Below are 14952 nucleotides of genomic sequence, written 5' to 3'. Positions count from 1 at the left end.
GGATGGCGCCTCACAAACCACCATATGGATAAAAATGAGAAGCTGGATCTAGCAAGTGTTAGCAGAGATGTGGGGAAACGGGAGCCCTCAGATGTTAGGGGGAGGATGTCAAATGGTGCAGGCACTGTGGTAGGATCCCGGCCGTTCCTCACCCGGAACACGGAGTTATCATACGACCCAGAAATTCTACTCCTAATTGTGCACCCAAGAGAAATGAAAACATAGAACCACACAAAAAAAGTTGTGCACAAGTGCCCATGGCAACCAAGCGGTGAAAACAACGCAAACGCTAGAACAGGTGAGCTCAGCCTGCTTTGGGCTCGTGCGATAACATGGGTGGACCTTGAAACAGGGTCCAGAACACATATTTATATCCCAGCTTGTGGGCGGTCCATAGAATTCCGAAGGGAATGGCTGGTAAGCGTTGTTACAATAGTAACAAAAACCATGATAATGAAAGCCAGTGTTTGTTAAAAGCTCATTTCAGACTCTCAGGAGCATAATGAAATATTAGCATCCCCATTTCCCAGTTGAGGAGACTGAGACCAGTGAGTCAAGGGCAGATACCTTGAATGTGATGCGTCTCTTATTTGTACTTCCCGGCAGGGACTTAAGCCCCATTTGCCAAATGAAGTCCTGGGGGTGGGTTGGGGTCGAGAAGAAGTTCCCCCATCAGGCAGGACTCCCTGACTGTACCCTTGCCTATGTCCTTGGTAGTCAGGGGGCTTTCTTCCAGCGAGCTATCCAGGTGGGTGTCTGTGTCCCCAGCTATGGTTCCTGCTCGTGATGACTCTGACCATGATTGTTCTGGAGGAAATGGCCACGGCCGGCCAGAGCTGTGGGCGAGGGGCTATTTTGGGAGAGGGCGGGGCAGCGGCATCCGAAGCATTCCCCACCTCAGGAAGACACTGGGCAGCACTGTCCCTGTCGGCCTCCTCTGCGACCTCCAGAGAGGCTGGCAGAGGTTTAAGCTGGGGACTCCCGTTATCTGCCAAATGAAAAAAAAATCATTTTAATCTTTATTTAACAAATCAGTGGCATGTGGTCCATTTGGGATTTTTAGTCCTCTCCAAAAAAACATGCTTATTTATTTTATTAACAAGCACCTTGTGGACTTCCTGTGTCCTGACCACTGCTCCAGGGGCCAGATGACTGGTCATTCGTTACACCATTGCTCCGGTTGCTGCTGTTATTAGCCCCATTTTACAGATGAGGAGGTTGGGGTTCAGGGAGCTCAGACTTGCCGAACAGAGTAGGGGCAGAGGTAGGCCCCCACATCCCAGCTACCTAGCGGTTTAGAGACTGTGCTCTGTGCCCCCGTTCAGTCACTGGTTTTCAGGGGTGTTGTGTGGTGGACTTGGCAGGGCTGCCTTAGGCTATAAGTTCCTCAGGTCCCATTCATCCCCATCCCTGGTCCCAGCCCATAGAGGACTTAGCCCAGAGTCAGTGGGAAGAGGGTGAGACCTTGGTATAATGGGTAAGAGCTTGGACCGATGCACTTTTCTAGCTGTGTGACCTTGAAAGAAGAACTCCACCTCTCTGAGGTCATTTGTGTTAAGGTGACACAGAGCTGGGCACAAAAAACCTCAACAAATAACAAATTAATATTGTTAGTAGTAGTAGAAGAGACAGTTACTGAGTGAATATATTAAAGCAGGCATCAGCGAACTGTTTTTGTAAAAGACCAGATGGCAAACATCTTTGGCCTTGCCAGTCACAGTCTATGTGGCAACTACTTCACTGTAGACAGTGTGTCCACAAGTGGGTGTGGCTGTGTTCCAATAAAACTTTATTTATATGGAGGGCGCCTGGGTGGCTCAGTGGATTAAACTGCTGCCTTCGGCTCAGGTCATGGTCTCAGGGTCCTGGGATCGAGCCCCACATCGGGCTCTTTGCTCAGCGGGAGCCTGCTTCTCTCTCTCTCTCTCTGCCTGCCTCTCCGCCTACTTGTGATCTTTCTCTCTGTCAAATGAATAAATAAAATCTTTAAAAAAAAAAAAACTTTATTTATATGGACACTCAACTGTGAATTCCATGTAATTTTCATGTATCAGAAAATATTACTCTTGTTTTTTTTTTTTTTTTCCAAGTTCAACCATTCAAAAGTGTATAAATCAGTCTTAACTCACTGACAGTATGGCCACCGGCGGTGGGCTCTGGTGGGGGGCCTGTTGGCTGCAGTGTGCCAACCCCTTGCACTAGAACATGAGCTCTGCGAGGGGGTTTGGGTTGCTTGGTTTGCTGTGATATCCACAGTACTCAGAACAGTGCCTCGCACACAGTAGGCACTCCACAGAGTTATATGAAATGAATGAGCTTATATGCCGAAGTGGCAGACTGGAAGCAGCAGTTAGGGGCCTGGGGGTGGGGGAAAGAGGCTGGGGTAGGGGGACGATCTCAGAAGTGGCTCTGTCGGGTTATTGCCCTGCCCCTATCCCAGAACCACCAGCCTTATTTTTAACCCTGCTGACAAGTGAAATCAAGAAGAGGGACTGCTCTATGCCCCTCCCATTGCCCTAGTTTCTGCTGCATTACTTTCCCACAGGTCAGAGCCATCCCCGGAGACCCTTCCCCCCCACCCCCGCCCGGGCCTCAGCCCAGACCCAGGGAGTGGTCAGAGGAGAAGAAATGGGTCCGGCATTTCCCTAACAAGACTCAGAGGAGAAACACTCGAAGCTCTTTGGGTTGAGCAGGCTGGGAGCTGCCCTGCAGGGGTGTAACACACAGATTCCTGGGCTCCTCCCCCTGAGGCTCTGACTCAGGTCTGGGGTGGAGCCTGAGAACCAGCATTCTGACAAGCTCCCAGGTGAGGAAGGGGCCAGGAGGGTGATGCGCCGCACTGTGAGCGGCCCCAGCCTACAGGAGCCTGTGGGCAACAGTGCTCCCTCCACCCACCTTGAGCTGCCCCAGGCTGCGCCCTGAAGGTCGCTGGTGATATACCCAGGACACTCTGAGAGGCTCCGGAGAGCCTGGAAGGCTGTGGAAAGTGCCCTGGGTTTTATTGTGAACATGGTAGGAAGCCTTGCAAAGATTTTAAGCAAGAGTAGAGGCCGCTGGACAATTGGATTAAGCCAGCCCCGGTGCCACTGTGATCAGTTGTAGGGAGTGTGTCGGGGCTTCGAGGAGCAGTGACGGAAGGAGGGAGAAGCTGCCGATGTAGCAGGAGTAGGAGAAGGGACCTGGTGAGTCATGGCCTTGGCTGCAGCAGGGAGACAAGGAGGGTGCGGGAGGACTCGGGGGTGACTGACTTGAAGGCTGGGAGTCATTCCTGAGACCAGAGACCTGGGGGAGGGCTGATAAGGGGTTCCATCGGCCAGACTGATGGACACGGGGAAGGGCGGTGGGCTTCCTTTGAACACAGAAGCCCTCATTGCTGTGGGCTGTGTGGCCTCCCCTTTCTCCACCCCTGTTCTGGCTACTCTGGACGGGAGGTCCACAGCTGACCCCTCCAGTTCTTCTGGGGCTCTGCGTGCAGGCTGCCGCTCCGGCCTTAGGAAGATCCCTGCAACACAGCTTCCCAGGGCGCCAAGAAACAAGCAAGCACCATCCAGCTTGTGTTACCAAAAAAGGACATTTTCTCCCTTTGAAGGTTTGCCCGGCTCTTTCCCTCCTCCGCCTGACCTGGGGTTTCAGGTTTCCAGGGAAGTGTTTCTGGAAAGTGTAGGAGTTTGAATCGCATGCCTGTGTGTATAGGCAAATGTGAACCTGGGGTTAGGCACGTACCACACTCTGTCTTGATGTCATAAACCTCATCGTCCTCCTCCTCCTCTCCTTCACCGCCACCTCCTCCACTGCCACCTCCATCACCACCATCACCTCCTCCACCACCACCATCACCTCCTTGACTACCACCTCCTCCACTGCCACCTCCATCACCACCATCGCCTCTGCCATCACCACCAGCAACACCACCATCACCTCCTCCACCACCACCATCACCTCCTCGACTACCACCTCCTCCACTGCCACCTCCATCACCACATCACCTCTGCCATCACACACCAACACCACCATCACCTCTTCCACCACCACCATCACCACCTCGACTACCACCTCCTCCACCGCCACCTCCATCACTACCACCACCATTGCCATCACCACACCACCATCATCTTCACCACCACCACCATCACCTCTACCATCACCACCACCATCACTACTATCACCACCATCACGACCACCAACACCATCACCTCCTCCATCACCATCACCTCCTCCACTACCACCACCACCACCACCACCTCCACCACCTCCACCACTACCATCACGACCATCATGATCACCTCCTCCACTACCATCTCCCCCACCACCGACACCACCACCTCCAGTCAGTCCCGTCCTGGCCCAAACACTTCCCTGTGCTGCCTCTTGTCAGTTTTCACCACCTCTTCAAGAGGGGAGAATTACGATCTCATTGTACAGATGAAGAAACTGGGGCGCAGAGAGCCAGGGCCACTTATCAACAGTCCTAGAGGCACCATGGGGTTGGGACTAGGGTGACGTGACCAAGGCCATGCAAAACCACAGGGTCTGATCCAGTCTTTATTTAAATTTTATTCATAGTTTGTTCATTAAGGATCTTTTGGCATTATTTTTGACTTCTAGAAATAGTGCTTTAAAATATTGTTTTATCTTGCTTACTAAGTTTTTGCATCCTCCTAACTTTTGAACCTGCGGTGAATGCATCATTTACCTACCCTAGCACCAGTCTTGGCAGAGCCAAAGTTGGAATCCAAAGCTGGGCTCTGGACTCGGCCCTGGGCCGCCCCTTCTGCTTATACCTGGGTGCAGGCACGAGCTCACGTACATATTTTTTTTCTTAGAAGTAAACTCTAGACCCAGTGTGGGGCTTGCACTCACGACCCTGGGATCCAGAGTCAAATGCTCTATGGCTGAGCCAGCCAGGCGCCCTGCGTTTGTGTCTTCTTTCCTTCAGTAAACATTACTGTGGTAAGGTGGCGTCGTAGAGGGGAGGGCCTGGAGATCAGACAGTTCTGGGTCCTTCCTTCATTGCCCATTATTGCAGGGATAGCCTGTGGCTCAAGGCACAGACTCAAGACCCAGAAGGCCTTGGTTTGAAATCTTGCTCTGCCACTTGCTGGCTGTGTAAGTTTGTGTCAGCTCCTTAAAGCCGCGCCCTGCTTTTCTCCTCTGTAGAGAGGAATGCTGGTACTGATGTCTGCTGCCCAGCGTTATTGCGGGGGGAGCGGGGTGTCAAAGGAGTTAATTTCCATAAAGCTCCTGGCATGTGGCATGTAGTAAATGCTTTTGAGTGTTAACTCATTTTCCGACCTTGAGGAGATACCTTTCTGAGCCTCAGTTTCCCCCTGTGTGAAGGCCGAACAGGAAGAGCCACTGCCCAGACTGTGCTGAGGATTGGAGGGAATAACACAGGCAAAGGGCCTCTCCCATGGAAGGAGCTTCGTGAAAGCTCTCTCCCTTATTTCAGGCCCAATGTTACATGCTGGAGACAGGTACAAAGATACAGGTCAAGTCCCCGAGGAGCTGGGTCATCTGCGGGGTGGACACTATGCTGACCTTTCACTTCCCCCAAAGGCACCAAACCCTTGCTCTCTTTCCTCCACCTGCCTTGCTGTCCCCGCCTCTCCTATTACGGAGCTAACTTCCGTTTGTCTTCATGGCAACTTAACTGTCCCATTCTCCCAGAAACCTTCCCTGACCCCACCCTGCCACCGACCTGTATTGTCATCCTACTCTACGAGATCACTGCCTTCTCGACTCTTCCTCGATGGCACTGCTCACAATTGCAACCGAGGACCGTTTATTTAATGACCTTTTCTTAAAGATGTTCTGTTGTTCGTTGGCCTTCTTCCTCCCTTACTTCCCGGTGAGGACAGGGACGGGGCTTGTCTTACCCACGGGAGTCCCTGTCTTCAGCTCCTGGCAGGTGTGGCGCATTTGCAAAGTCATGTTCAAGCTCACAAGCTCTGGAGTCATCTTGCCTGGGTTCGAAATCCCAGCTCCTACAGTTAAGGACCCTGAGACCCAGGGAAAGTTATATCACCTCTCTGCCTCAGTTTTTTTTTTTATGCAAATTGTGGAAAATGGTAACAGCACCAGCTTTCCTAAGGCGTGATGATGACTGCAGGAGATAAACTGCCTAATTCCTGCCCGGAGAACTGTGCCTGGCCCAACCCCATGCGCCTGTTACTGTTTCAGCAGGTGCTGCTGGCTAGACTAACAGCTGAAACACACGTCCCCCCCTAATCTCAGGTGCTTAACTCCCAGACACGTACGGTTTGCTTAAATGACCCACGTGGAATGTTTAAGTGTAATGCCTGAATGTTCCCCATTCCAGCGTGGGAACTCTGCCCTATGCAGTAATCATTTCTGGACCTAGGTTCCTTCCGTGGTGTTTCTTAACGGGGGCCGGAATTCAGAGTCTGTGAACTTGGATGCTGTCTTAGATTAGACTCCCTAGAAGCTGAGCCTGAGGAGGGGATTTTTTTTTTTTAATATTTTGTTTATTTGTTTGAGAGAGAGAGTGAGAGAGAGCAACAGCGGGGGGGGGGGGTGAGCAGCAGAGGGAGTGGGAGAAGCAGATTCCGCGCTGAGCAGGGAGCCCAGTATAGGACTCCATCCCAGGATCCTGGGACCATGACCCGAGCCGAAGGCAGATACTTAACCGACTGAACCACCTAGGTGCCCTGAGGTAGGGATTCTTGAGCAGATGATTTTTTGTGGGGCACACTCTCCGGAGAGAAGGGGAATGACCAAACCAGGGTGTGGTCTTACCTGGCCCCATGGTGGGGGTTCTGGAGCCTGGTTTGTACCACAGAACTGATTCTTCCCGGGGCAAGAGTGGGGCTGGTGGGTGTCATCAATCATTAGTTGTGGGCTGTGTGGTTGAGGTGGGGGAGGGTAGTTTGGTCTCTAGAACAACATGGCTTCTGCAGTTCTCTGGGACCTTGGTGAGCCATTAGCAGCCTGGTCAGGAGCTGGGGGTAGGTGCACGTGCCAGGGAAGTGATCTGGGCAGGGCACTCAGTGTCCACAAAAGATGGAAAAACCATCTTATTTTTACTAACCTCTTACTGAAATGTAGCATTTGCTTCAATTATGGAGATAGGCAATACACCACAGTAGTAGTCGGGACATCTGTGACTTTGCCACCGTGGAAATTACATGCTTTTATGTCACATTATTTTTGTTGCGGATATCATTTTTTAGGAAGATTTTATTTTATTTTATTTTTTAAAAGATTTTTATTTTATTTATTTGACAGAGATCAAGTAGGCAGAGAGAGAGGAGGAAGCAGGCTCCCTGCTGAGCAGAGAGCCCAATGCGGGGCTCGATCCCAGGACCCTGGGATCATGACCTGAGCCGAAGGCAGAGGCTTTAACCCACTGAGCCACCCAGGTGCCCCAAGATTTTATTTTTTAAAGTAATTTCCACACCCAACATGGGACTCGAACTCAACGATCCCAAGATCAAGAGCCTCATGTACGCTCTCCCGACTGAGCCAGCTAGGCACCCCTATTGTGGGTATCTTTGAAATATCCTTTCTGCTAATCTGTACTTCAAAATTATTGTGGTTAGTTCCCTTGCTAGATATTTTGTTCAGTGTGTTCATGAAGAAGAAAATGCATTCTATTACAGATTTGTTCCTCTAATATTTTGGTAATAGCATGTCGGTATAATGACATCCCTTTGTAATCCTGTGTATTTTATGCATTTTAAAACATCATTCTGAGAAGGGGCCCATGAGTGTCACCAGATGCCAAAGATCTGTGACACAGAAGAGGTTAAGGTCCCCATTCAGGGGTGTTGGCCTTCCTTCCATTCAAGCAACAAGAGAGGGGAAGGAGAGGATGTAGAGCATGGCACATGAGATTTTCATGGTCCAGGACTAGAAACCGCATGCATCGTGTCTTCCCACTGTGCGCCGGCCAGGACTCAGTCACCTGACTGCACTGATTGCAAGGGGAACGTGGGCTGTCTGTGTGCCCAGAAGGAAGAAGGCATGGTCTACGGAGCGCACAGCAGTCTGGCCCCCCGGGGTTCAATACATACTCACTGGCAGCCCGAGTGAACGAATGCTGTGTCCGGCATGTCTTTGGTGGGCAGAGGTCTGGTTTTCTGGAGGGATCCTGAACCTCTACCATGTTGTCTCCTTAGGACAAGCCACGCCAAGGCCAAAGCTGAGGCAGCGGAACAGGCCGCCCTTGCTGCCAACCAGGAGTCCAGCATTGCCCGCACTGTGGCCAGGGAGCTGGCTCCGGATTTCTACCAGCCAGGTAGGGCCAGCCAGGGCCGGGATGGGCAGCACAGAGTAAGGGGAGGTCCCGGGGCTGGACATTTTGTTTGTTTGTTTGTTTGCTTGCTTGCTGGAAAGCTGAGATGCCCAAGTGTGTTCACAAATGTCTGTGAGGTCAAGCAACCAGGGAGGGAGGACAGGTATGGCACGGGATGCGGTGACACAAGGAGACCTGTGCTGCGATGGGGCGGGGGGTGCGGAATCAGAGGCTCCTGGTTGTGGACTGGACCTATCCCAGGCTGTCTCCTCTCCATGCTGCAGAAACAGCTGACAGCTGAGCTGATAAAGCTTAGCAAAGGGAGAGGGCTCTGGATGAGGAGGCAAAAAGCCTTGCAGCTCATCACTTTCAGTCCGCCGGTCCCTGAGTGCTGCCCGTGTGTCAGGCACCGTGCTGGGCTCTGCGGTACAAACCCGGGATTCCGGGATCCAGAATCTAGAGGAGCCGAGAATCATGGCAGAATCGGGGAGTGAGGATCAGGGAGTCTATCCCTGTCCTGACTCCCCTGCCAGCCAGCTCAGTGACCTTGTTAAGTCCTTTCACTTCTGTAAACCTCAGTTTTCTGATCTATAAAATGGGAGTAAGCATAATATTTACCTTCTTGGGGGTTGGGTGGGTCAAATCATGTCGGGGAGCACAGAGCCCCGCGTATAGCAAGCTCTTGGGAACTGTTGGTTCTGTCTCACTGTTACAACTACATTCTGCACAGCCTAAGTTCTGTGTGGCTGGAACAGCGGCTTTGGAAGCTCAGGGGGGCACTTCACCAGTCAGGCAGGGAAACCCTAGAGAAGGCTGCCCTCAGGAAAGGCTGTTTGAGCTGAATCTTGAAGGCTGAACGAGGGTCCCCTAGGTCAGTGGGTCTCAAACATGACACAGCACGCTGGTCCCACTCCAAGTTTTTGATTCTGTAGATCTGGGGATCCGTGATTCTGTAGATCCGTGAATGTGCTTTTCTTTTCCTTTTTTTAAAAAAAAGTATTTTATTTATTATTTATTTGGGAGATGGAGGGCAGAGAGCAGAGGGAGAGAGACAAGCAGACTGTACCAAATACAGAGCCTGAGTCCGGGCTCAACCCCAGGACCCCAAGATCATACTGAGTTGGGGGATTAACGGATTGAGCCACACAGCCCCCCTGAATGTGCGTGCGTTCCTGACAAGGATCAGGCAGTGCGGAAGCTGCTGGTTTGGGACCATCCACTGAGAATCGCGGGGGAGGTGGGGGGGCCTCGCAGGGCTGTGTGGGCGGCCCCGACCCGGAGGAAGGTGCAGGTGCGAAGGCACAGAGACTTGGAGCAGAGCTGCAGGCTCAGAGGCTGGAGAATGGAACAGGCAGGAACCGGTGGGGATGGAGACTTGGCTCCTGGGTAGAGTAGTGGGAGCCCGGGGGCTGGGAGGCTGCTGTTCTCCGCATAGGAGGTTTCATTGTGAGTGGCACGATCAGACTTGTATCTAAACGTTATTCTGGCTGTAGCAGGGACACCACAGGGGACCAGGTGCCGGACCGTGGAGCGCAGATGTGTATCAGGCAGGCTAAGTTGCCTCCTGGCAAGGCGCTCCCCCTGCTGGCCCCAGGAAGAGCGACGCCTCCCGGCGCTGCCTCCGCTCTGGGTGGTGGTAGCAACAGCTGGACCCCGAGCTCCGCATTTTTCATGCATTTTCCCCCACTAGTCCTTCCATTAGTATTTATGAAATTGGTACGATTAGGCCATTTTTCAGGTAAGGGAATGGAAGGAAACCAGTGTCGCGGTGAAGAGCATAAACTCTGGAGCCAGTCGGTCTGGGTGCTGGTCCTGGCTCTGAGCTGGGTGACTTTGGGCAAGTGACGTCAAGTCTCTGAGCCTCCCTTTCGTCCCCTGTGAGCACGAGGCCAATAATTGCACGGACCTCTTAGGGTTGTTAAAAGGCCGCCGCAACGAGCCCCCGCTTGATAGTGTGGGGGGCCCACGCTAGACGAGGTGCCGGCCGAGTCACTGAAGCAGGCTGGGCGAGGTTGAAGCGCTCGCCCAGGGCAGGCGGTGGGACCCGGGTTCAAGGGCAGCCTCGCTGGGTGTCCCCTCCCCCCCGCAGGACCCGAGTATCAGAAGCGCCGGCTGCTGCAGGAGATCCTGGAGAACTCGGAGAGCCTGCTCGAGCCCCCGGAGCGGGGCCCAGGGGCCGCGGGGCCCCCGCCGCGCTCCCGCGAGAGCCCGCAGCTGCACGAGCACGAGCCCCTCGGGCCCGAGGGCGGGCCCCCGTCGCCTGCCGGGACGCCGCCGCAGCCCAAGCGGCCCCGCCCGGCGGCGACCAAGGACCGCCTGGCGAGCCCGGGCGCCTGGAACGGGGAGCCGGGCGCCCAGGGCAGCCGGCCGCTCACGCCGTCCGAGGGCGCGGGTCGCCGCAGCCCCGCGCGGCCGCCCACTGAGCACATGGCCATCGAGGCGCTGCAGCCGCCGCCCGCGCCGTCGCAGGAGCCCGAGGTGGCGCTGTACCGGGGCTACCATAGCTACGCCGTGCGCACCGGGCCGCCCGCGCCGCCGCCCTTCGAGGACGAGCCGGAGCCCGAGCCCGAGGCCTCCGGGCCCGACTCCGCGCCGCCGTCGCCGGCCGCCGCCCCGCCGCGGGCCCCCGAGCTCGCGCCCGAGTCCCCGCCCCAGTCCCCGGCCAAGCTGGAGCCCAAGCCCATTGTCCCCAGAGCCGAGCCCAAGGCGAAGGCCCGCAAGACGGAGGCCCGAGGGCTGACCAAGGCGGGGGCCAAGAAGAAGGCTCGGAAGGAGGCGGCGCCGGCAGCCGAGGCCGAAGTGGAGGTGGAGGAGGTGAGGCTGGGGGCAGAAGGGCGTGTCCCAGCTCCGGTCCCCAGGGGTGCTTGGGCTCCACGTGGGATTCCAGTGCGGGAGGATTTGGGGGTGGGGAGGGTCGTGACACAGGATGGGACAGGGGAAAACCGCAGCAGGGATGTGGGCTTCGTCAAGTATAGCCTCATCAGGACCTGGTAGCATGAATCCCTGCCGAGTCCGTCCCCCCCCCCCCCCCCCCGACCTTGGGACAGGGGGCGGGCCTTTGTGCCTGCGCTCAGGCCAGCGGGCAGTGCTTTGGAGAAGAGGGTGCGGGGGAGCCCGAAGCAGCTAGGGAGGAGTGAGCGCACCTGGGGAACTAGGGCGATCTGAGCGGAGCACCAGCAGCATCTTCAGCAAGGTGTAGCAGGGAGGGCTTCCTGGCAGTGGAGGAAGGACCCAGTAGGGTTTATTGGAGGGGGCTGGGAGCCAGAAACACAGGGGCCACGGGTGAGGCAAAGTTATGTGGACTGATGGATGCCATCCAGGGGGGGAATTAGCACAAAGGAAGGATGTTCTGGCTTCCAGGCCCAGCACTGCCCACTGTGCTTTGGGACACATCCTTGTCCTTCTCTGGACCCTGTATGGTTTGGTTACTCATTTCCCAGAATCCTTCCAGCTCTGATGGTCTGCTGTCCAGGTGCTGGACACAGCAGTGAGCAGAACGAGGGGTGTTCTCAGGAGGGTTCTTTCAGAATTTTCTGCTCCTCTATCTAGCCTTGTTGGGTCTTGGGTGGGGGATGTTTCTGAGGCCGCGGGAACTCAGCTTCTCTCCACTGCTCGCAGGTCCCCAACACTGTCCTTATCTGCATGGTGATCCTGCTGAACATCGGTCTGGCCATCCTCTTCGTTCACCTCCTGACCTGACCCTTGTCTACCAGGTGCGTCCCCTCCCCCTCCACCCCCCACCCTCCCCCCTGCCCGCCGCCCAGGAGTCTGTGGAGAGCTGTGGGCACCAGGGTGCTGGGGGAAGGATGTTGCCCCCTGCGCGTCGGTCCTGCAGCTAATTGAGGCCCTGCCCCCAGCAGAGGGAGGGACATCGGATTTGTGGATTTGGTAGATGATGCCTTCCTGAACACACACACACACACACACACACACACACACACACACACGGGCCTCATTTGCGCAGCATGTGCAGAGCACCTGCCGCCTGTCAGGTGAGCCCTGGGGCTTCCCTCACTCACTCGTTCATCATTTATTCCTTCTTCTGACCACCATTTACTGAGCTGCTGCTCTGCTGGGATCTAGGGACACAGCAGGGACCCTCTTCTGCCCTAGAAATGGGGTGAAGATGAGAGTGAACCCGTAACTTACAGCTCGTTATACAGAAGTCAGACATCCAGACGTGAGGCCGAACAGCCTCTCCCCAGACTGCCACGGTCTCACCGGAGCTTGCCGGACATGGGCAGGCCCCCTCCTCTCTGCCCTCCCTTTCTCTCTTGCCCACTTCAGTCCGTAATCCGTCTGCCCCTCGCCCTCCAGTCCTCTCCCAGCCCTCCCTTCCAGAAACCCTGCTGTCGGTCGGTGGTTGCCCCGTGCTGGAACTGGGAGGGCTTGGTAGGGCCCGGTGAAAAGGAGCTGGGCTGGGCTGGCCTGGGCTGAAGGAAAGTGGCTCTCATGGGTCTCAGGGTGAAGTATCCACGAGAAAGAAAATCTTTTCCCTGCCAGGACCAGCCTTCACACCACAAATCCTGCGCCTGGTGATGCTAACAGAGTTTCTGCCTCTTGCCCTGACCCCAACCCAAGACCCTACCCCACCCCCTTTCTGAGTCCTACTTTAGTGTGGGCTGGAGGTTCCCACTCAGTCCCAGGAGAGGAGAAGGACTCCCTGTCCAGTCACCCAGTGACTAGCCAGGGACAGTATTAGCCTGGTAGGTGGTGCCCTGGGGCTGAGCGCTGGGCTCTGCTGGGGCCCGTGGGATCTGGGCTCTGCTGGCTGCAAGGACTGACGCCTCATGGCCCGATGGGTGGAAGGGCCAACCAGATGACAGCAGGAGGGGGAGGGTCAGGAGAGCGTACCAGGCTCGGGGACAGCAAGGCTGGGAGAGGCCTCAGGGAGCCTCAGGGACTTGACTCTGATTCTGTTGAGTCGGGCTGCCCTGGGGGCTGGGAGAGGTGGGTCCTGGCCCCAGAGAACACCCCGGGGCTTGAACCCCACCTCGGACCTGGCCCAGCCTCTTCCTTCCTCCCTCCCTCCCTCCCTCTCTCTCCTGAGCCTCTCGCTGTCTCTCTGCAGAGCCAGGAGTTTCTGCCGAGGATGGGAGGGACCCACCTTTCTGCGCTACCAGGCCGGTGCCACTGAGGTCCAGCTCGCCTCCACACCACATCTGTTTAAGGAGGCCGCCCCTGGCCCTGGCGCTGGGTGACAGAAGTGCCCAGAGGAACGGAATGTGCTGGGGATCCTCGGGAGCCCTGTGCCCGGCCTCGAAGGAAGAGCCCTGGTCTCTTGAGCGCGCCTGCCCCCCCTCATCCTCCCCCGTGTTCTCACCTTGCCGCTGGGGTCCCCCTTCCCTGAGCTTTTGTGTGTTTTGGGAGAGGTCACTAAACCAGGATAGTGATACTAACTCCCAGCCCCTTTCCTTCCACCCCTGCCCCCTTTCTTTTAACCGCCTGGCTGCCGAGGGAATGTCAGATCCCTGGGGCGGGCGAGCCGGGGACCCAGCCCCCGACGGCGCAGAGGCCCTTGCCTTGAGTGGGCTCCACGCAGCACACACTCTGTCCCTTGCTTACAGATGTTCAGGACGACAACGGAGGAAATGGACATGCTCAGTTTGGGTGCCGGGACCCAGTGCTCCTGTCTCCTCCCACCAGTCCAGTCGGTGTCCCTCTGGACCAAGAGAAGAGGGGGGGGACACGAGGCACTGGAGCCTGGGCTGGAAGCCGGGCTCAGGGGCTGTTGGGATGGCCCCAGTCTTTGAGAGGGCCTGAGCCCGAGGCTGCATCGCTTGGGGCTTACAGTGTGCCCAGAGCACTAAAGAGCCACCCACAGGAGCCCCGGGGCCACCAGGAGAACGCTAGCGGGATGGCCGTGGATTGGTTTGTCGGTTTCCCTCACGAGGGCCCACCGCAGCCTCCAGGGAGAATGAGCACGGAAGCCGTCCGAAGCCGGGGCAGCTTGCCCTGGGGCTCACTCTCAGGCCGGTGCCCAAGACAGGCTGTTTGGCAACAATCGTTTCCCAGGGAGAGAAGATCGAGTCTGGGGTCCCCGATGGGGGTTGTCCGTTGACTACTGAGCCCCCTGGCTTGCTTGGCAGAAGATGGTATTTGCATGTAGCTCATTACAGAAGTTTTGTACCACACTGGGTCTCTGGTCCCTTGTGCCTGCGGCTGGGTAGAGGCTGAGGGCTCGCGGACCCCTGCACCAGGGAGGACGGAGGGAAGGGGCGTCTGGGCCCCTCCACACCCAGGGAAGGTGGGGACAATGGCATCCAAGCAGAGCCGCGGGGATGCTCTCTCCTGCTTGTTTCTGGGCACCTTGGGGCTTTGGTGTCCAGCCTCCCCAGGGCAGCTCCCCAACCTCGAGTCTGTTTCTGATGAGGTTGGCCTCGCCTTTCCCCCCAGGGCGGGGCTGGAATCCTGGGCTGCGGGGTCCCCATCCTCAGGCAGCCCGCGGCTCCGCACCCACGTTCGGGCTTCTCTGAGCTCCACGGGAATGACCCGGCTGGCCTGGGGGCACTGCTTAGGGCTGGTGGGCCCCAGGCCTCAGCTCTGAGGACATTGTCCAGATTTGGGGCTGGCCCAGTGCTGGAGATAAGCCTCTGGGTACCAGAGCTGCCGGGCCTAGGGTTAGAGCTGGTGCTTGGGGTGAGGCTGTCGGACGCTATGGTCTGTACAGCAATAAACCTGCATCTGCTCCTGGGCCC

At 56.3% G+C, this 14952-nt stretch overlaps 1 protein-coding gene across 2 annotated transcripts in view; it reads left to right on the top strand.

Annotated features, from left to right (window-relative positions):
* JPH2 (junctophilin 2) overlaps positions 1-14388 on the top strand; it is a 65062-nt gene extending 50674 nt beyond the window's left edge. Inside the window, exons 3-6 of one of the 2 annotated variants that reach the window (XM_082744677.1) lie at positions 8139-8257; positions 10344-11068; positions 11873-11967; positions 13822-14388. In XM_082744677.1, coding sequence (XP_082600803.1) covers positions 8139-8257; positions 10344-11068; positions 11873-11953 — 925 coding nt within the window. In that variant the 3' untranslated portion in view covers positions 11954-11967; positions 13822-14388. Of the gene's footprint in view, positions 1-8138; positions 8258-10343; positions 11069-11872; positions 11968-13325 lie in introns of both variants that reach the window. The other variant, XM_082744676.1, reaches the window with a different exon arrangement.
* The last annotated feature ends 564 nt before the right edge of the window (positions 14389-14952 follow it).

This window comes from Mustela nivalis, assembly GCF_964662115.1.
Source record: "Mustela nivalis genome assembly, chromosome: 8".
Lineage (NCBI taxonomy): Eukaryota > Metazoa > Chordata > Mammalia > Carnivora > Mustelidae > Mustela > Mustela nivalis.
This window is presented reverse-complemented; position numbering and strand designations above follow the sequence as displayed.